Below are 20,520 nucleotides of genomic sequence, written 5' to 3'. Positions count from 1 at the left end.
CAGCTCTCCAAGAGTGCGCCAACCCCCCAAAGGACCCCCATTATTTACAGTGGCTCGGGATGGGTTCCTGCGATGGAGACATTGAAGAAAATGCCATATCCGTTCAATCTACGGAGTACGGAGTACACTCTACAGAAACTCCTGGGGGAACCGTCACACGAACTGGTAACAAGCCAGAAATTTGTATGGCATGTCTTGCAAAGTTACCCAAGGCAAAGTATCTTATCTTGAGGTGTCAAAACAATGTCTACCTGTAGGTACCTACCTGCTTTATAATTACTTGACTTTTAGCTAAGGTAAAGGTACGAAGTAGAGGTAGATAGATACCTGTGGACATTCCTCGGGCCCCATCGTACCGACTATCTCCGACTTCGGTCTCCAGTAAGCTGAAATTTTCGAGCAACCATTCGTCCACCCTCATCCGTAGCACCATGGATGTGATACGGAATACCTTGCGGCAGTCCACTTTATTTTATCCCATGGCACTCTACCAGTCCAGGGCTCTGCTGTTTTTTCCTCTCTGCCACGGACTACGCTCCCGTCCCGTCCCGGGGTCGCTTGTCTGACTCTGAGCTCCTCGAGACGGCCATAATTGGGCGCGTCGTGCCCGGCACAAAGGTCGCAAAAAAGCTGCGTCCCGGGCTGGTCTTGTTTCCTACTCTCTTCTTCGCCCATGGGATTTGTGTCCATAGTGTAGCTCTACCGTAGCTCTTGTCCTTTTTCGTCCTGGTCTTCCCTTGTTCTCTCTCCCATCTTCTAGTAGACCACTTTCCCCCATTACCTTTGGTTTTTCCCCCCCGCCTCATCCTTCCTCTTGAGGTCAATTCCCCCCCAAAAAGGGAACCTCTTTCATCCCATTCGTGTGTGTCGTCCCGTCCTTGGAGAGCTTCCTTAGCTTTCCCCAAAACTCCGACCTTCGCGACGTCACCCACGCCGATACGTCACCTCCTCCAACCCCGAACCCGTCTATTGACATCACCCGTCGCAAACCGAACGTCGGGAAACCACCCGGTCCAGCGCAATCGCTGTACCCCCCCCCCCCCCCCCCCCCCCCCCCCCCCCCCCCCCCCCCACCCCACCCCCCCCCCCCCCCGCCCCCCCTTCCCCCCCCCCCCCCCAACCCACACCACCACCCACCCCCCCCCACCCCCCCCCCCCCCACCCCCCCCCCCCCCCCCCCCCGGCCGCCTGCGAAATCGACCACCAGGAAACCCAACCGAAGCATCGCGAGAGCTTCAGCCTCCAACTTCTTCAAAGCTCCAACACACATACACATACAACTGCGCCCGCATGGCGGAACGAGACTCAAGACCACAAGGGCTTGCCGCCGCCGCCGCAGCCGCATCCGCACCAGTCACGCCAGACCTCAAGATCAACCCCCCAAGCCCGCTGGCGCTGGCCCAAAAAGTCGACATGGAGTCCAAAATGGGCGAGGCAAAGTCAGAATGGAACACCAAGAACCTGGGCTTCCGCCTCGGCGCCGACTTCTTCAGCGCAGCGTGCGCCGGCACCTTGGTCGCGCCCCTGGTCTCCATCATTGACCGGTAAGCAACACTCTTCTCTCTCTTTCCAACTCTCCTACACCGTGAAGTGCACTCCAGAAACTGACTCTCGAATAGCTCCATCATGGAAAACGCCTCCGGCCGCCGTCCCCTAGGCGAATGCGTCCGCTCCTGCCTGAAAGAACTCCTCCTCCGCCCCCACGCCGTCGTCTTCTCCAAACCCTTCGCCCTCATCTTCGCCCTCTACGGCGGCACCTACCTCACGGCAAACACCCTCGACACCGCCTCCTCCACCGTCCACAACACGCCAGCCTCGTCCGTGACTTCGGGCACCGCCAAATTCGCCGCCTCGAGCACCGCAAACATCGGCATCTGCATGTACAAAGACCAAGTCTTTGCGCGCATGTTCGGCCCCCCCGGCGCCACGCCCCGCCCCGTACCGATGCTCACCTACGCGCTCTTCACGCTGCGCGACTGCATGACCATCTTCGCGAGCTTCAACGTCCCGCCGAGACTGGGCCCCTGGCTGAACGAGCGGATGGGCGAGGAGATGAGGAAGAGGGTGAGCGGGTTGACCGTCGTGCAGTTCGCCGCGCCGGCCATGGTGCAGCTCGCCAGCACGCCGCTGCATTTGCTCGGCTTGGACGTGTATAACCGGCCCAACGCCGCCGCTACCCCTGTGTCGTGGCAGAACCGGTGGCAGTCTGTGGCCAAGAATTGGGGTATCAGCACCATGGCGAGAATCTGCCGTATTATCCCGGCGTATGGTGTTGGCGGGGTCGTGAACCGCAAGGTGAGGTTGAGTCTCATGGAGAGGGCGGAGAAGTGAAAAGGATCCGAGTACATGAGCCTGTGTCCCCCTTTTACCTCGTCGGAACATGGTTTTCCCGATCAAGAGCTGCCTGACGGGTGGCCAGATGACTTGTTTTTATGTTTATTGAGAACCTCCCTCTTTGGCATTGGTTCACATGGGGCGGCGTTTCCGGGTTTCTTCTTTTTTTGGCATTAGATGGGTTCAAGACATTGGGAGGCGGTATCAACCCAGGCCGCCGGGTTCAAGGAAACTGGGCATCTGACATGGAGACGACAGACCGGGAGAAACCCCCAAAGCACACACACGTACACATCAACACACACACAAAGACACACTTGTAGAATAGTAATGCGCGCTCTAATCGTCTGCAAATCGCGCCAGCCAGGTCGACCCTAGCACGAGATAGATATATATCCAAGGTTCAGTGTCACACACAACAGCTAGCTTTCCGCAATGTCACATCAACCCACTCTCTCTAAGCGCCTTCATGACCTCGTCCTCTTCGCGGTGCTTCCTGCGCCGGCGGTGCTTCACGTCGCCAACATCAATGTAATTCTTCCAAAACTTGAGCCCCTCGATGCCGTCCTCGCGACAGACCACGCCCCTTTCCTCAGCCATCTCCAGCTCCTCCTCCGCCACGCCAATGCTCCAGCCGAACCGCTCCGCCGCATCCCGCGCCGTCACCCCGCGGCCAAACTGTCGCCAGTCCCACGCCAGCTCCTTGTCCGGCGGGAACTCGTGCAAGTCGTCCAGCCAGGACACCAGCGCCCTGATGGTGGTCTCGTCGGTGCGATCGCTACTCTGTACGACCAGCACACCGCTCTTGAACTTTCGCAGCCGGACGGGCAGTCTGAGTGACTCCCACATCTGCGAGGCCTTTTCGAAATCCATGGGGCTCACGAGCTCGACGCCGCCCCGGGCGCGGTTGAACATGGCCCACAGGTCAACCAAGTTGATGATCCCGCCCGCCTTTTTTAAAACGCCTCGCGCGTCGTCTGTGAGGAACTCTGCAAGATTCCTCGACAACTCGGACAGATACAGCGTCTCGGAGCTGCTCCCGCCTACAATATCCTTGGTCGTCACGAGACCGAGCTGGCTGGCCGATTCGGCTAGCAGAGCGTTGGCCTCGGCGCCCGTCCCGCCATTCTGTCGCGCAAACCTCTCCGCGAGGGCCACAATCTCCTTGGCGGAGGCCATCAGGGCGTCCAGGTCCTCGAACGCGCTGCCAATCATCACCTCGTTGTTCTTGCGCATGTCGAGCCCGCGCTGCTCCAGACCCGCGATACCCACGCCCTTGGGACGCTCGGGGACCGCCGCGGGTGCGCGTACGAGGGCGCCGTTGTCGTCTATCGTGCGATTGCTCTTGGGTACCGGCGGCGCGCCCTGCAGAAGCCACTTGCGCTGTGTCAACGCGCCCTTGAGCCGCTCGTAGAATATCTTCTCTCCGCCTCCGCGGAAGGAAATTTTGATGTTCTCGGCGGTATCCTGGCCAGGCGAGGACGTCGTGAGGACCGGGCCTGGAGACTCTGTCCTTTGCGTCTGCACCTGGGTGACGACTGCTTGGGGCAGATCTTGCGATATTAAGGGTGCCCCGCACATCTCGCATGACAGCAGGGACGGGTGATTTGAGAACGTGCATCGAGGGCATTGGAACGTCGCGCTTGGATCTGATGGCTTCGGTGGGGCGCCGCCGTTGATGTTCGAGGCCGCTGGCCAGGGAGGCGGAGGCCCCGCGTTGTCGTCGGGCCTGTTGGAGGTCGACCGAGGGCGCATCGCGAGGGGCGAGCTGACTGTTGGGCTCGAAGGGGTGGCCGGCGGGGCGCGGCTGGTCGCATTCGATATAGAAGCCTTCAAAACGTGCGCCAACGTCGGCTTGATGCCGCAAGCAAGACATGGTGGCAGCGGGGTGTGTATGTTTGCCGTCGTTGGGTCAAAGTTTGACGGGACCGGGTTGGAGAAGCTGCAGATGGTGCAAACCCAGGTTGCTGCGCTTGCCGGTTCGGGCGGCGGTCGGTAGGGACCATCGGCTCGAGCTGGTGACCCTGCGCCATTTCTCCCAGGTGTAGATATCGCAGACGCTCTGGTCTGGAGCGACGAGCGTTTTATTGGCTTGGGAATCAGGGTGATCTTCGCAGACGATTTCAGGAACCCCGCGTAGAACTCGTATCGATCAATGTCTTTCAGATCTAGGGCAACGGAGTGCTTGCGCGGCTCGTCCTTGTCGACGTAGCAGATTCGGTGGGACGTCAAGTACACCTGACCATTTTGCTGTTGAGGTAATTTGAACTTCCTAGACAAAGAGGAGAGCTAATTAGTGTACTGGTACATGGTGAGAAGCGTAGGATGGGGTTCAAGGCTTGTCGTATTTACCCTTCATAGAGCCCGACGTTGTCCTGGACGAACAACAAGACTTCATCCGGTAGGTAGGAAGGCCGGAGAGCGGTCGTGAGGTCGATTTGTTTTAGAAACATCCGTCATATTATTCACGAGCGTACTGAGGATATTGAAGCTCGCGCAAAACTGGGGTTTGGTTGGGAGGTGTTGAAGTATGGCAGGGGCTATTTGCCGCGGTTTGTCGCATAATACGTCAGGGACAGTCTCGGGCTGGTTCGAGGAGGGGATCGGAGGCCGGGTTCGCAGCTATTTCAAGGAGTGCGCATGATTCGAGGGTAGAAGAGGAGAACTCCACAGGTTTTGAGACACCGAACAAAGTTCAGTAGATTGTTGTTGGGGCTGAAGGAACTCAACCAACAGCTTCTATGCCAGGCGTCAGTTTATCTCTCTCGTAACACAACTGCCCCACGGAGAAGCAACGGTCGAGTGGAGGGGGAACTGGACATTGAAGGTGGGATGTCGCCGACCCACTATAGCGATAGTCCCCTTTTGTTGCTAGCGGTGTGCATCAGGGTGCAGTGGTGCACCTAGGCATGATGCATTAGGTAATCATCGAGGTGGCACTCCTGTGCCAGTGACAACCAAAGGTTCTGGCCACAAGGCACAAGGGCACTGTTTGGCTCGGATCCCCACTATTATTACCTGAAATCCCGCACACGGGCCACCGTCATTTTGTTACCGCCCTCACCTTTCACGGCTTCTTCCCAACCTCACTTCATCTTTCCCCCCTTCCACCACCACCACCGCATCTTCGACTGTTCGACATTTCCACGCCTTTTTCAGTCGGCCTCAACCACGAAAGATCGATAGATATACTTGTTCTGACCGATCAAGACTAATTTTCGATCCAGAAATATTCAAGATCGATCCTCACAGCCCTCACAATGATGCCCACTAGCTGGCCTCCGGCACCGCCTCCAGGCGTTGCCTACGGAGCACCTCCCGCCAACTATGCTTACCCTCCCAGTGAGTTTTCCTCCTCTCAGGCTGACTGTGTTCTGATCCGATTTACTAATCCTATTTTTTGCTTTCTAGATCCAGCATACACCGCAGTCCAGGCTCGACAAAGCTTCGGCCAGTATCCTCCCCCACCCGCTGCACCTGCCTACAGTACTTCGCCGCCTCCCTTGGCTGCTCCCTTCGACCAAGCTGCTCCTGTTGCTCCTGCCCCGGCTCCACGAAAGGTTGAATGGCCACCCTCCGTCCGCGATTACGTCCAACGGTCTTTCCTGCCTCACAACATGGACCCCTCCGTGCCACGCCCCGAGATTGAAGCCAAGTTGAAGGAGACCATTTCCCAGCACATGGAGAACGGCACTCTCGAGTCAACCGACTGGGAGAAGATGCCATTTCCCTCCGATCTGATCCGAAACGAGCGCCAATCCCAGCTCAACTCCGCTATGAACGTCTCATCTCCATTTGCATCGCGATATGATGGTTCAATGTCTGCCAACCCCAAGAAGAGAAAGTCGTCTGATTTTACCCCGGATGAAAAGTCTTCTGCCGTGCCTTGGCGTACTACTAACAGCAACCGATCCAACGCACTGGAAGACCGAATCACCTTCGCCTCCCCCGACAAACGCGCCAACCTCGATGAGCCACTGCCCAAGTCAAGTAAGTTCCAGAAGCAGTTGGAGAAACGTCAACGCCGCTTCGATGGCGGCTACAAATCCTCGTACCGATCGCCTAGCCCTCCGCCCTCTGATGGACCCGTCGTCGGCACCAGCGAAACTTTGGAGAAGCGCTACCTGCGTCTGACCGCTCCTCCCGTGGCCTCCATGGTTCGGCCCGAGCGCGTCCTTCACAAGACGATGGATCTCCTGAAGAAGAAGTGGAAGAAGGAGGGCAATTACTCTTACATCTGCGACCAGCTGAAATCCATGCGGCAAGATCTGACAGTGCAGCGGATCAAGAACGACTTTACAGTCACCGTTTACGAACTCCACGCTCGAATTGCGTTGGAGAAGGGGGACCTTGGTGAGTATAATCAGTGCCAAACCCAGCTGCGTACTCTGTACGCAAAGGGACTGAAAGGAAACCCCATCGAGTTCAAGGCATATCGCATTTTGTACTTTATTCACACTGCCAACCGTACCGGCCTGAATGATGCCTTGGCAGATCTAACCACAGCAGAGAAGGAGGAGCGACCCATCAAGCATGCGCTCCAGGTGCGGTCCGCTCTTGCCTTGGGTAACTACCACAAGTTCTTCCAGCTTTACCTGGACACCCCTAACATGGGTGCGTACCTCATGGACATGTTCGTCGTTCGTGAGCGTCTAGCTGCTCTGTGCAACATTTGCAAAGCGTAAGTTCAATCCCTCACCATAGTTGGGCATCACCTTACTAACTTGGACATAGATACAAGCCAGACGTAAAGTTACGGTTCATCACGGAGGAACTCGGCTTCGAGTCCGACGTTGATGCGGCTCAATTCATTGTCGACTACAATGGTCAGCATCTGCTCGAGGAACGACAAGAGTCTATTGCTCTCTTGACCGGCAAAGCCGGAGCCCTCTTCGACTCCGCCAGAAGCGAGGCTTTCCGCAAGGTTGACATCAAAGGACAGATATGAATTCCTCGTCATCTCTGTTCTCATCACAAATTGCTCTACACAACTTCTAACCACCCCTACCGCCGACCCCAAAGCCACTCGCGAGGTCTTGCTTCCACTCCTCCCTCCGGTTCTCTCTTCAAAGTCCACAGGCTTTGATCTGTGGACTCATTCCTCCTCGTTTCCTCTTTCTTCTCTTGTTTTCCTACCGACAGTTTCACAACATTGGCGTGTCATTTTACCCTGCATCACTTGCGCCCTTCGAAGACGTCTAATACCAGTTCTTGGTTACGAGCTTACGAATTATCGCTTTCTACCTCGCTGCCCGCCCCCCTCTGATGGCATTGACGCTTACGCACAGCTCCACGCAGCGGGGACATGTTCGGTTGTTTCTCTCGAAGACAGCGCTGGATGAGGGGTGCGATGCTTGCGCAAAAGTGGCTCCGCCGCTGATGACGACCGACGTTACCGGCTTGGTGCTGGTCTTGGGCTCTGGGGGCTTTATAGGCATGATACCCGTTCGCCCTGCCTCAGCAGAGGCAACAGGATGGCGTTTGAGCGGAAAATACATGGAATCTATCTCCATGACGGCTAGATGGCGACTGGAGTTTGTTCTGGACGTTTGCATATACGTCACTCCGCTTTAATGGAAATATTGCAGGCTGCCTTTTGTAGCCTGGCAGCAGTCCGGTCTGTAGACCTTATGAAATTCATGCCATACATTTGCTACTTTTTTTATGCCGTGCAATACGGCCCTTGTTTTTCGTTCTTGATGGCTTGAACGGCGGTTCTCATATGTCTTATGGCAATCGCCATCTTGACCTCGGTGCTTTCCTACCATTAGCTGTATAGGGTATGGCTGCAGCGAAAGTAGAATTGATGGATCTCACTCATCCATGACCAGTCGGCGCTATCCAAATCCCAACAGCCCGCGTGTTGGAAGAAGACTTGACATCTCGTGGCTTCGTGTTTCATGCATATCGGCCAAGCCCTCGTCGAGATCACCTGAACAACGTGCACCGCCTCCGAAACAGCGTCTGGCGGCGTTAATAATGACTATTCTCCCTGCGGTTTCTACTACTTTGCCATGAGCAGACGGACAGGTGCCGGCGCTGTAGATTTGTATGCTGGAAAGATCTGCAGGAGGTCCTCGTCACCACTCACTCGCCTCTATCGCCACAAGATTTGCAAAATCGGGGGCTGGGGAGGGTAGGATTCTCGTCCTATCCATACTGCAGGTATGATCTTAGTACACCAACAGAGAGGTTTTGCTCGAAGACGAGGAGCAGGCCTGATCCTCAATTGTTCTCTTTGTTGGATGGACGTAATACGGGTGACTGGAAGGAAACGGATCAGAGAAGGTCACTTCTGAGAGGATGGTTTGTACCATATGCAAGCCCGTAAAGAGTACTCATGATTTTCCTTCTGGCTAGGGCATGGAGACTGCAATGTCAGGAAACAATGCACCACAGCGCTCTCCCCCCCCCCTCCCCCCGTCATAGCCTAGTTCACGAAGGAAAGCCTGACAGTATCACAGTCTAGTAAAAGTTTCACAAAGCATCACGGGACCGTGACGCCGGAAAGACGAACAAGGCTCAAGATCAACCTTAACCTCAACCTCCAGCATGCTCGCACATTACCAACTGCCCGATCAGGGCCGAGGAAGATAGGCTACCTACCCTACCTACCTACTGACCCGCCTGCATACTTCCACCTCCGCCGAGTTCCTCCACGAATTTGGCCTAGACCCCCGCGACTCTCGCATAGACATCTCCAAGTACAACTAGCTGCAGACGGGATAAACTCATCCGAACCGGGCGTGATAACAGAGGTTCGGGCGAACCACGGGCATCTCATTCCCGTTCGAAAAGAGAGAAAGGGAAAGGACGTTCATTGGAGATGGTCCGGGGGCGGGCCGTGCTGGAGCCCATGGTGTAAGCTTACGATAGCAAGAGCGGTAAGATGTTGGAAACCCACACAATCATGAGGCCAAACTCTGCTCTTATCTCTCAATCTCTCGAGCTTTCCCCCCTCGGATATTGTTTTTTTCTCCCTGCGGCTTCTCGTTGGGTCAAAGAAAACAACAGCTCGAAGCAGAAATCCCCTCGCGCGGTATGACATCCCCCGGCCGTGCACTTGCAGACGCACGCACAACCCGCACGGGGTCCCGGGCGTCTGTCCACCCATCTCACCACGTCATTCATCCCGGGCTTAGATGGTCAGGCACATCGAGGGAGTAATGGATGATATTAGCTGCATGGGAAAACAAAAAAAGGTAAAAGGCCAAGAAGCTACAGCATCGTATGAGCAAGCTTTTAAGCTAGGTGGAAGGGGCCGAATGGAAACAACAAGGTGATAGGGGTGCTTGTTACAGTATATTCTGGATTGAGTTTCGGTGAAGCTTCACGCCTGAGAGTAGAGCGCCGAAGAAGGTCCTATTGGTGGTGTAAGACAACTTTACATATCTCGCGGTACTGCCCTGTATTGGCGGAGGAGAGATTTTGCAATCTCTTGCTTGGCATGATAGAGACCGGGCTTGCGGAAGACGTCACCAGAAATCGACAAGTATCATCAGCATGGCCGAGCTGGCTTAGATCCTCGTTGAGAAGGCGGCAGATCTTCTTCACTGGGTGCTCGTACACGCGTATAAACCACGACGAATCCTATTCGGGATACGTCAAGCGAAAGGCAGCCGAGTGATACTCCACATAGACGGCAGGTCTCAAATCGCATACCGGGCCTCTTGAAAATGCAATGCTCTGTGAAGCCACTCGAGCAGCGGCGACCTCTTAAACTGAGAGCAGGGTTGCGAGAGCAATCTGTAACCCCAGCTACCTTATACTATGCCTGGTCGTCAAAGGGGACTGCGCATGCTATTTCTGGACGGGCAGACCGTTGGTCCGTACAACTCATTGGCCCGCAAGACCGTCTGCCGTGTGCCGAATCCGAGTTCAAAATACCTGATTTGACCGGGGACAGTGGTGTCCCGCGGGAAGAGCCGCCACGGTTTGCCACTCCGAGGAAGGCCGACAAAGACTAAAAGAAGAGCGCCTTCTGTAAGGGCCGAGGAGGACGCGTCCTGGTGGTCTGGTGTTGCATCGTGGACCAAGGCCATGCGAGAGATCCCTTCTCCCTGCGCCAAGTCAGCCGTTCGCTACCAAGAGTCGACCACCGAACGGCAGTGGCACTTGGTGTCCTTCCTAGAGCCCGCGAGTCGGCGGCGGAAGATCGGCGCTACGGAATGGTGTGAACGGGACTTTGCATGCCGGCTGTCTTTCTGTGATTGTTTCGGCCTGATTTCGAGGTGTAAGTATGGGTGGTGAAGAGGTGTAGCCTGTCTTTCCGAAATTGCTTTTTTAAGGCACTGACGAGAGAACGATTGGCGTCCATTGGCCGAATACAGCTTGTTCTACTGAGTCTGCCCGTTCACTCTGGTACTGTTGGCGCAACCGACGACTCATGATAGTAGAAGCAGACTAGAGACATCGTCACCGTAAGTGATCGCCCGTCATCTCAACAGGGCATTCGATTCTTGGCCCAATGAGCCATTCTAGTTGGGCGTTCAGGGTCAACGCTACGTATTTGATGCTCCGGAATATGGTACTGCACTTCCGTTTCTCTCACTCACCCCGCGATTGGGGCTGACAGGTCTCACTTTCTGGCCAGGGCATCCCGATGTGAGGCAACCCTGACTTGAAGATCATCAACCAGGGACGGGCCAGGGTTCCTCTCCGTCCTATTTGGAACTCTGAAAGCACTTTAAGTCGCAAAGAATGGGTGCGTTTTCCTGGCCTTTCATTGGTGATGATGCCGTTCTCTGCCCCGTTTCAGGCGACATGGGACGTCGAGTTTCAAGTTGTGTCGTGCCCACGAACGGGACGGGCTGGATCCGAACACAACTGCGGCACGAGGTTAAAGCTAGACCTTGCTCCGCAAGCTCAGTAGAGTAGTAGTAGCCAAGATAAATGCAAAAGTGTGGGTTAACGTGACCCGGGGTATTTGGAATGCGAGTCTCGCTATCGGGCTTGACATGCCTGGCGCATTGTCTTGCTTGGATATCAGCGGGTTTCGCATGCCATGGATGGCACTGGACGTACGACGCGCTGTTGCAGATGCGATTTACCGGGAGCTGTGAATCTGAGAAGCTTCTAGAGTCGATGACAAGTAGCATAGTCGGGAGACATGTCAGGCCAACTTGATCAACTGTGTATCGGTGCGCATGAGAACGGGGGATATGGTGCCGTGGGGTCGGCAGAAGACGCGGCTCTGCTGCCAATATTCCGTCCTACGTCACGCCCATTAAAGTGCTTCTATATGCTGCTGCTTTGGGTTACCAAGCATTGGTGTAAGAGCCAAATGGGGCCGGCGCAAGTTGCAGTGCAGATTGTCCGTACCGTAGGCTTGGTAATCCCAAATGAGCCCCTGCAACGTTAACTCGATTCGCGTCTACTCGAGCGCCAGCCGCGTTCCGTGAATGCTGTACAGAAACTAACACCGGTAGCGATCGACATCAGCGGCAGAAAGATGCGGTTAAAAAGCATCCAGCTTTTCTCCAGCCAGCCCTGCCACATCCGTCAGGCAGTGGAAAGGCCAAGAAGGGGCCAGGATACCGTTCCTGAACCGTCCCACTGAAATGGGTCGTGGGCGGGGTTTCTCTCTGCAACAGCCATTTAGCGCACCTGGGACCTGGACAAGACCAAGGCGCCATCAAGAGCACCACGGGTGGGGGAATGGAGAACGTAGCAATCTATTCGAGGCGTCGGAAACCTGGGACGGATTGGGAAGAGTAGCGGTGCCAGGGAAGCCGGTAGATGAAGTCATTCTGATGAGGCGTGCATGGGCAACGTCTATGCAAGGTACAACGCCGTTGGCCCTGGCATGTAGTTCGCAGAAAGGGCCGGTAGGTATCTGACGGCACCAACGGAAGAAAATGCACTTTGAAAGCGGCGGAATACGATTCGACATTGTTGGTTCACTTGGTTGACAATGGCTGCAGGACTGTTTTTGTGGATGCGCGCGCCAAATTGAGGAAGCCTGAACCGACGCGTCGGCGCGTAAGCTGGTCCTCCATTCCTTGCTGATCAATTGGCTAAGACGCATTCTGGCCTGGCCTAGACTTTTGAATCCTCGCAAGCGTATTTTGCTAGCGTGAAGACCAGTGTATCCTCACTCCGCAGGCTTCGAACCTCTAACGGTAGGGCAAGATCGCCATGTCATTCAGACAAAAAGCCGATTAGGTTTTGAGCCGTCTCGACGGTGGAGGCCATTGTAAGAAGGGTTGGAATGCGCATAAGGAGTCGAATGTGTGCCATTACCCATATTGGCCTGTCGATGCCCGCATGACCAGTATCAACAGACGATATCAAAAAGATTCGCGATGCCAGCTTGGCGTGGATCGCACTGGATCCACGAGACCCTTGTAATAAACGTCGGGATATTTGCCATGCAATTGCTTGCTAGCACCTTTTGGTGGGATATGCTGCGTCATCCGCAGCGTTCCAGGCCGCCCGAAAGCCGCATGGCAACCGATGAGATCTGTGACAACGTCGTAGTCTGCCCAAGACTTATAAGCCTACCGCCTGGCCGTAGAAGTGCAGCTCTTCCGATGACACCAATCGCGACAACAACAGGCCGTACAGGTAGACGCCGCAATCTCACGTTATACCGGAGAGGTCTAAGGTACGGATAGGCCGTGTTGTCTCGGCCTGGTGGCCGGGGAAAGATTCCGTGTGACAGGGCTCGACCGTAGGTTGGGTTGAGGCCGAAGTGGCGTCCAGGCCGTTGAACTTATTAGGCTGGAACTCAATGGGTCCCAAAGAGATAATTACCGTCCGGGCCCGCCGCGTACAGGGGTCCTAACCAAGAGGCATTTGTTCAAGTGAGCTGTCCCTGATTGAGAAAAAGGAAGAACACTGCTAGAGTGTGGCCGATAGATGGGGGGCACAGGATACCCCTTCTTCCTGCATTGCTCGGGATCACAAGGGAGCGAAGGAGTCTTTGCGTTAATCGATAAGGTGCCGCCATGAGTTTCCATCTCTTGATCAGTCCCCTGCGTCGCACTGCCATCCGGGGGAGCTCATCCAACTCTGCCAGAGACGGGATAAGCTGTTCAAGAGCGAGGTCAGTTCATGCAAAAGCAAGTGTCAAAAGCTCTTTGCTCTTGTCATTGGTTGTAAACTGATGTTTCGCATGGGGGCGTGCAAAGCTCAATCTAGCTTGAGGAGGGGTGTTTGCGAAAATCCAAAAAAGGTCTGTGTTTGAGTGGAGGTTTTGCCATGTGCGCGCCCAGGGAGACAGTGGCAAAGGCTGAGCAACCGCGGGGAGGATGCCCTCAGGGGATGGGGTCCAGGGTATGACAGTATTGACGGCAAGCGGCCCAACCGCTAGCCAGGCTTCTCGCTGTGCGATGTCGACTGCTGCGGCAGATTGGCTTGTTGATGGTTGAACAGCTCCAGCCCTTCTTGCGGTAAGCTGTAGAGAAGGACAAGACTATTGGAAAGCTGACAGCTATACGCTAAACGAGGGCGTCTCGGACGATAGCTGAGAAAGAAGGTGGATTCTAGTTTGTCGTCGAAGGGTAAAAGTCATGCTCGCTGACTGGTAGCTGTCTTGTATCCCCATCGCTAGCTGCTCTAGCGCCCTTGGATGAAATCCAGTGCCGTCGTCATAGGCACTACGCACCGAGTCTTGTGCTGCTATAGCTGGCCTGTCGCGACCCTTCACTGTCGTCCAGAGATTCGAGCTAGGTATGGTGCTTCGGCTCAGAGCCGGTGGCTGCCTCCAGCATGAGGCTTAGGGAGCAGAAGGGCGAGACATGCAGCTGCAAGCTGCGACTGGCACTCGAGCTGCTAGTCCCTGGGCCCTGAAATGACTATGCCGCACAAAGAATGCGACCAAAGGCATCCATCGGGCGTTGACAACTGGACGTCCAACGTACCGAGAGCTGGCTCTCTGTGGTTCCGTTGAGTGGAAGGAGGACTGTATGGTGTAGAATCGGCTCTCGTGACATTTCCCGACTGCTATCTCCATGGCAGACTTTTGGGGGGTGATTTAAGCTTTCCATCTGAGGGTTGCTGCTGCTGGGCCACCACGCCCGCTGTGGTTTCGCGCAATGCCCGGTCCGTACGTAAGACGGTTTTAGTCTCCGTGCTCGTGGGCGACGGCTTCCATGTCTTCGGACTGGTCTGTCAGTCAACTGTCACCGGGTGCCTCCCGAACTTGCTGTTGCTGCGTTACCAGACGGAGCGATCTCTGACGGTGGCTGCTGTTCTAGCTGTGATGGTGTAAGTGTACTGCCAAGTGACGGTTGTCGGAGACTTGGTGCGCCAAAGGCTGTAGCAAATGTAGACGAAGGTTGAAGAAGAAACATTCTCCTATGGATGGCATCCATGAACTTGAAGCACGGTTGATGGTCAGTAGCATTGTCTCGCACAGCCTGGCAGCAGAGCATGCGAAAGGCAGGCGGCGCGGCACACAAGGTGACAGACACGGCGCACGAGGGCCTTTGCCCACATACTCCCGTGGCGAGACGCATGCCACCATCCATAACCATCTGCAAGCTGACACCCTCGTTGGAGGGCAGGACACCCACCCGTAACCCTAGCGCAATTTACCCACCCACGCCCAGTGGGCAGACTGGACAGACGGGTACAGACCGGGGTGTCGGCGACCCTCGTCGGCGAGTCCCACCAGTCAAGCCCTCTCCAACCGTCTCCCCCTCGATTCGTCTGGTCTGGTGGGATTTGGGCCATGGGAGTCCATCCCGGGCGTTGGAGTGTGGTCATAGTGTGTATGTGTGTGTGTGTGCCGCAGCGCTCCGTAATGTAAAGTGAGTAAAGTAGGTGGTAGTGAGTACGGGGTACCCAGGCACCTTGGGCAGATGCTTGGTTGGGCGAACGAGCCTTTTCTACCCTCGTCCGTCCGCGCCGCTTTCTCTCGAGTCGCTTCCCTCACCTCCTCTCAACCCTCCAGGTCACTCGCAGCAAGTCCGCCGCACGCCGCACTTCAGCGCAATCTTTGCACTTGGTCGCGCATTCGAAAAGCTCAAGTTTGGAGTCTTGGACGACAGTCATTGATCGAGGAACGACGAGAAGTTGTGCATCTGCCAACCTCACATCCGACCCCTGCGACCCCGCCGAGTACCGTGTAGCCCGAGTTGAGTCGCGGGTCACCCTGTTTCGGAGGCCGAGAAAGAGAGAAGGATACAGCCGTCTTCCGAGTCCGAATAAGAAAGCAGAGGAGAGACAATCCCACGAAGTACTGCGCCAGCCCGATATCCAGTGGAAACGATTTTTCTTTTCTTCTTTTTGCTCCGTGTGAAGTAAGAAAATAAAAAAAAAACGAAGCGGAAAACTCGGAAGGACATTGTCGAAACTGATCGCGTGGTAAAAGCGTATTGGAGAGACACACACAAACGGGCAGACGAGAGAAAGATCGAAAAGTCGCACGGACAGAGCAGAAAGGAGCTGTGTAAGAAAAGAGAAAGGAAAGGCAAGGAAAGGAAACCTACGCCAAACACCGAGGCCGACGACGTCGAACAAGAAGACCTTGGGAGGATAAAGAACATTCACAAGAAGGAACCAACGACTTTTACCCGTCGATCTTTCCGCCTGCCGCACCATTTCTCAGCCCGTCGCTTTCCTTTCCAGAGAAAGCCCAACGGTCCACGGCAAGCACCACCACCACCACCACCACTCCGTGCCTTCCACCACCAACCGCACCTCCCCCACGACTCAAGTAAGGAAAGCAATCCGAAGGGAAAGTGCGACCCAGTCATCATCGCCCCTCCTTCCTTCCCGTTCGCACTGGCATCAGCCTGGTCCCGGTAACCTACCAGTCCCAATCAATCAATTCCCTCCCCCTCTCTCCTTCCCTCCGTCGAAGGGAAGAAAAAAAAGGGAAAAAAAAAGAAAACAAGCCATCAGTGGAAGGAACAACACTCTCAACTCAAACCCAACCTAGCAACACCTCTCCTCCTTCATCTCTTGGAGAGAATCCCGCCTGGTATACACACACGAACAACAGCAACAGCAACAGCAACTGGAACTGCAACACTCATACTTGCACCACTTACTTTGCACCTTCAACAGACATCGACATTTGGGTCTCGTCTTGTCGCAGTGTCGCTTATAGTTGCACACTGATCCACGCAATCCACGCCCACCCCCTACGAAGACCCCCTGGTTTGCGCCCAATCACGCCTTGCCTTCCTTACTTTGCCTTGCCTTGCCTGGCGGAAGGAGCATTTCCCACCCAATTATCCCTATCTTCCCTCTCTCGACCTGACCTGACCTGACCTGCCTGCACCTGCCTAACATCAGTCAGTAGTCAGTCAGTCACTCAGTACCTAACCACCACTTCATACTTTCCCGTGTGGTGCAACAGGGCCCCCCGTCACCACTCCCACTTCAACTTCCTTTTCGCAACAGCATCGCACTTAATTCTTGCCAGAATCTGCAGCTGTCCTCTCCTCCCCAAAGTGAGGGAGCGTCACACAAGATGAAGGTTCGTCATCCTCCACACTCCTGCCTCCTGGTACCTGCTGTTGTGCAATCCTCTCTCTCTCTTTCTTCCTCTCTCTGCTTCTTGCATCGCATTTCCATCCATCTTCTTCCCCCTCTTCCCACCCCTATCAATAGTTTCTCTCCCTCTTTCCAGAAACCCAGTCGTGTGCGCGCGCATGTCACCACCACCACCAATACCAAACACCAAACACCACTCTTGTGTTCTTGCGATTCCTTCTCACAACTTCACATCCTCCCCAAAAAGAAACCGGTGCACAATCTTGCATGCGCTCTGTTTCTACCTCTCTGTATCTCTGCCGTCAGCCCTTTTGCGACATTTTGCGCTCCCTTTCTCCCACTTTCCGCCGTATATGAACAACCCCGCATGCGCCCATGCTCATACCCACGATGAATCGCGAATCAATGTCCAGAAATCGGTTTTCCGATCACTTACTGACAGTCCCTCACCTTATGCAGGCCCTCCGTCGGTCCATCAAGGGCGAAAAGGATAATGCCAAAGTCAACATTGCCCCCAAGTCTGCTGTTGCTATTGTCCCCCCAAAGAAGGTATGTGCTGATAGATGCCTCAATCCCCATGCTGCCCCATGCGCCTGGGCCTCCACCACGCGCGTATGCGTATGGTGGGGGGAAAGCTGACAACTACGCAATCGCATTTACTCCGTATGCTGACCGCTGGAATCCACCTACCAGGTTATCCGAGCCCTATACGATTATGAAGCCCAGTCCAACCAAGAGCTGAGCTTTTCGCGCGGCGACTTCTTCCACGTCATCGGCAGAGAGAACGACCCCGACTGGTACGAAGCCTGCAACCCAGCACTGCCCGACGCCCGCGGCCTCGTACCTGTAGCCTTTTTCCAAGCATTAGGCCGAACCGAAAGAGATAGTGGCCAGTCCGACGGTGCTATGCCCCGGCCACCAACCATGTCTCCGACAATTTCCAAGAACCCCGATCACGATTCCGGCTATGCCGAGGCTGCGCCGCCTCCCGGCGCAATGCAATCACCACCCGCAACTCAGCCGACGCAGCGTATGTCTAGGTCCGGCAGCAGGTCCGGCGCGATGGTCTATGGTATCGTCATGTACGACTTTGTTGCAGAGCGCGCCGACGAGCTGGAGGCTAAGGCTGGTGAGGCCATCATCGTCATTGCTCAATCAAACCCCGAATGGTTTGTCGCCAAGCCTATCGGCAGATTGGGAGGACCCGGCTTGATACCCGTATCTTTTGTCGAAATACGCGATATGGCGACGGACACCGCTGTCGGAGACGCCTCCGGGGCAATCAAGAAGGCCGGCATCCCCAAGGTCGAAGAATGGAAGAAGATGGCGGCCGACTACAAGAATAGCAGCATCACACTGGGCAAGTTCGACAACGGTGCACCGCAACAGGGCTCCATCGAGCAAGGAATGGAACGCATGAGTCTTCAACAAGGCGGGCGCACCAGTTCACAGAACGGTGCCAACTATGTACGTTTCTCCTCGTTCTATCATGGAAACCTTGAGGCTAACGCATGCCACACAGCAGCAGCAGCAGCAGCAACAAGCTAGCTACCAGCAATCACGCAACTCTCAGCAAGCTGCTCAACCCAGTCCTTACGCCAAACCAGCGTCGCAGCTTTACGCTCCCATCTCAGCCCGTATTCCGAGGTATTGTTTTGCGGAAGACAAGTACTGGTTCGTCATTGAAGCAGTGCTGGAGGATGGCCGTCACTGGGAATTGTCCAGATACTACGAGGACTTCTACGACTTCCAGATTGCCTTGCTCACCGAGTTCCCGGCCGAGGCAGGAAACACCGGCACGCAAAAGCGTACACTCCCATACATGCCTGGTCCGGTAAACTATGTGACAGATCAAATCACGGAAGGCCGGCTACACAACCTAGATGCCTACGTTAAGAACCTCCTCGCGCAGCCTGCCTACATTGCAAGATGTACCCTCGTCAAGCAATTCTTCGCCCCCAGAGAAGGCGACTACGAGATGGACCCCAATGCGCCGAGCGACGAATACCGACTATCGGGCGGCTCGCAGCCTTCATCGAACGAATCACCAGCAGATGCGGCTTCACGACAATCCTCCAAGAATAACTTGAATGGCAATGGTTACGGTGCTCAGCAACGAGCGATGGGCCAGCCCGGAATGAACCGGCAGCCGTCATCTCTGTCGCAGTCACAGCCTTCTCCTGCCATCGGCCAGGGTCAAGTTCAAGCCATGAAGATCAAGCTCTACTTCAACGGCGATCTCATCGCGATCCGGGTTGCGACAGACATTTCCTTCCAGCAGCTGTACGACAAGATTGTGGACAGGCTCAAGATCCCAGTAGGCGAGGAAGTCCAGCTCTTCTACAAGGACGAACCCACCGGCGACAAGCCCAACCTCATGAGCGACAACGACTTGGACTACGCCTTGCAAAGGAACGAGAAGCTCCTCCTCTACGTCGAGCAGGTCTAAGGCTCGACAAGGTGCTGCTCAGCTCGGACTTTTTCCTAGATGGTTTTCACGACTACTTGAGAGACAAAAGCATACCCCTTACCCGCCATTGCATTCTCACTTCATGATTCCCAGCGCACGCGACGCGTTGCTATCTACTGTCTTATTACACAGGCGATGGCTGATTTTTCACTTCTATATTGTTTTCTCTTAGTAGCTGGACTCGATATACGACCATGATGCGCCAGTGGATCGACTCTCCTTCGCGCAAGCGGCTACGCTCCCTTTTTCTTTCTCTTAAACTTCTTTGGCCCTCGAAAGGATCCCCACTTACGATTTTCTTTTTGATGGTTATTGACGTTGATGATGGGGAAAAAGAAGTATTGATACAGCCCTCGAGGGTTTATATCTGTCCAAGAGTTTCTCAAACAGACGCAAGACGGATTTGTTTCCACCACGAGAACCACGGAGAGAGGACATTGGCGGGCGTTCATTGGTTAGACGGCTGACTTGAGCTGTCACAATTCTTTTTATTTTAGCACGAGACCCTTTCTCAACTGGGATTCCCCTCGGTGGCCTGGTCCTCAGAACTCGGGCGAAGTGCACGGGAAGGAAGACCGGTTCTGGGGGTTCTGATGATGAGCGAACGAACGTGAGGACGAATGAGGATGAGGTCCGGACAGATGGGCAAGGGACGGGCCCTATACCCGTATTTTAGCCAGAGATGAATCAAGACGAGCCTGTTCAATGAGTCCTACCTAGTCTTGATACGCGTCAGGAGGATGTGAACCATGTGCACGAGCCATAGACGTGTATCTAAACAACCTGCTGTCCGCGCCTCGCCCCACTGATGAATACTTATCAGAACCTACCCGTCTCCAGCTAATTCCAACCTCTCATTCGCCCTCGATACCCTCTATAATGAATAGCAATACCTCATGCCATCACCAAGGGCCGTAGTGTAGCGGAGAAGGTCATCTCTGTTTCCGAGTTGCGCCGCACCTACGGATCACGGGCTCGAGTCCCGTTTCTTGTTGTAAAAAAAAACATCCTTGCTTCATTTCGCATGACGGCAGAGGTCGGTATGGGCCTGGAAGGATCTTTTCGTAGGCTCCTCTTGTAGGGGGCTGGGCTTCTCGTCTTTTCGCGTGTCGCGATTAGGTGATTGGGACAGGACGAGTCCCAAGATACAGGTAGATGGCAGGTAATGTTAGCTAGACTAGCTGCATGGTACCTCATGTCGAAGAGTAAATGGCGTTCATACGATTCATCATTAAGGTACCTTGTGTAAGAATAGGTTACAAAAAGTA

General features: G+C 54.9%; 8 protein-coding genes across 8 annotated transcripts; 6 read left to right on the top strand and 2 right to left on the bottom strand.

Annotated features, from left to right (window-relative positions):
* Nucleotides 1-1,290: 1,290 nt before the first annotated feature.
* CLUP02_18192 (uncharacterized protein) lies at nucleotides 1,291-2,331 on the top strand (the record flags this gene model as incomplete). The annotated part of the gene is made up of 2 exons (XM_049297095.1): nucleotides 1,291-1,544; nucleotides 1,620-2,331. 2 exons carry the CDS (start codon nucleotides 1,291-1,293, stop codon nucleotides 2,329-2,331), a joined length of 966 nt encoding a protein of 321 aa, XP_049138319.1.
* A 441-nt stretch (nucleotides 2,332-2,772) lies between these two features.
* CLUP02_18191 (EAP30/Vps36 family protein) lies at nucleotides 2,773-4,787 on the bottom strand (the record flags this gene model as incomplete). Its single annotated transcript, XM_049297094.1, has 2 exons — nucleotides 2,773-4,606; nucleotides 4,687-4,787. The coding sequence occupies 2 exons, from the start codon at nucleotides 4,785-4,787 to the stop codon at nucleotides 2,773-2,775; spliced, it is 1,935 nt and encodes a 644-aa protein (XP_049138318.1).
* A 77-nt stretch (nucleotides 4,788-4,864) lies between these two features.
* Nucleotides 4,865-7,908, top strand: CLUP02_18190 (GANP/Nin1/mts3/eIF-3 p25 family protein; the record flags this gene model as incomplete). Its single annotated transcript, XM_049297093.1, has 8 exons — nucleotides 4,865-4,968; nucleotides 5,034-5,223; nucleotides 5,298-5,492; nucleotides 5,562-5,676; nucleotides 5,764-7,015; nucleotides 7,069-7,258; nucleotides 7,414-7,491; nucleotides 7,543-7,908. The coding sequence occupies 8 exons, from the start codon at nucleotides 4,865-4,867 to the stop codon at nucleotides 7,906-7,908; spliced, it is 2,490 nt and encodes an 829-aa protein (XP_049138317.1).
* Nucleotides 7,909-8,056: 148 nt separating this feature from the next.
* CLUP02_18189 (uncharacterized protein) lies at nucleotides 8,057-9,476 on the top strand (the record flags this gene model as incomplete). The annotated part of the gene is made up of 5 exons (XM_049297092.1): nucleotides 8,057-8,087; nucleotides 8,166-8,296; nucleotides 8,405-8,499; nucleotides 8,810-9,195; nucleotides 9,250-9,476. 5 exons carry the CDS (start codon nucleotides 8,057-8,059, stop codon nucleotides 9,474-9,476), a joined length of 870 nt encoding a protein of 289 aa, XP_049138316.1.
* Nucleotides 9,477-12,638: 3,162 nt separating this feature from the next.
* On the top strand, nucleotides 12,639-12,950 carry CLUP02_18188 (uncharacterized protein; the record flags this gene model as incomplete). Its single annotated transcript, XM_049297091.1, has 1 exon — nucleotides 12,639-12,950. The coding sequence occupies one exon, from the start codon at nucleotides 12,639-12,641 to the stop codon at nucleotides 12,948-12,950; it is 312 nt and encodes a 103-aa protein (XP_049138315.1).
* A 437-nt stretch (nucleotides 12,951-13,387) lies between these two features.
* Nucleotides 13,388-15,045, bottom strand: CLUP02_18187 (uncharacterized protein; the record flags this gene model as incomplete). The annotated part of the gene is made up of 7 exons (XM_049297090.1): nucleotides 13,388-13,691; nucleotides 13,797-14,035; nucleotides 14,102-14,296; nucleotides 14,350-14,440; nucleotides 14,498-14,634; nucleotides 14,694-14,820; nucleotides 14,879-15,045. The coding sequence occupies 7 exons, from the start codon at nucleotides 15,043-15,045 to the stop codon at nucleotides 13,388-13,390; spliced, it is 1,260 nt and encodes a 419-aa protein (XP_049138314.1).
* On the top strand, nucleotides 14,710-15,336 carry CLUP02_18186 (uncharacterized protein; the record flags this gene model as incomplete). The annotated part of the gene is made up of 2 exons (XM_049297089.1): nucleotides 14,710-15,046; nucleotides 15,233-15,336. The coding sequence occupies 2 exons, from the start codon at nucleotides 14,710-14,712 to the stop codon at nucleotides 15,334-15,336; spliced, it is 441 nt and encodes a 146-aa protein (XP_049138313.1).
* A 1,821-nt stretch (nucleotides 15,337-17,157) lies between these two features.
* On the top strand, nucleotides 17,158-19,231 carry CLUP02_18185 (SH3 domain-containing protein; the record flags this gene model as incomplete). The annotated part of the gene is made up of 3 exons (XM_049297088.1): nucleotides 17,158-17,331; nucleotides 17,476-18,249; nucleotides 18,305-19,231. 3 exons carry the CDS (start codon nucleotides 17,158-17,160, stop codon nucleotides 19,229-19,231), a joined length of 1,875 nt encoding a protein of 624 aa, XP_049138312.1.
* Between the last annotated feature and the right edge of the window lie 1,289 nt (nucleotides 19,232-20,520).

This window comes from Colletotrichum lupini, chromosome 10, assembly GCF_023278565.1.
Source record: "Colletotrichum lupini chromosome 10, complete sequence".
Classification (NCBI taxonomy): Eukaryota; Fungi; Ascomycota; class Sordariomycetes; order Glomerellales; family Glomerellaceae; genus Colletotrichum; species Colletotrichum lupini.
Note: the sequence above shows the minus strand (reverse complement) of the source record. Positions and strands in the feature narration are given on the sequence as shown.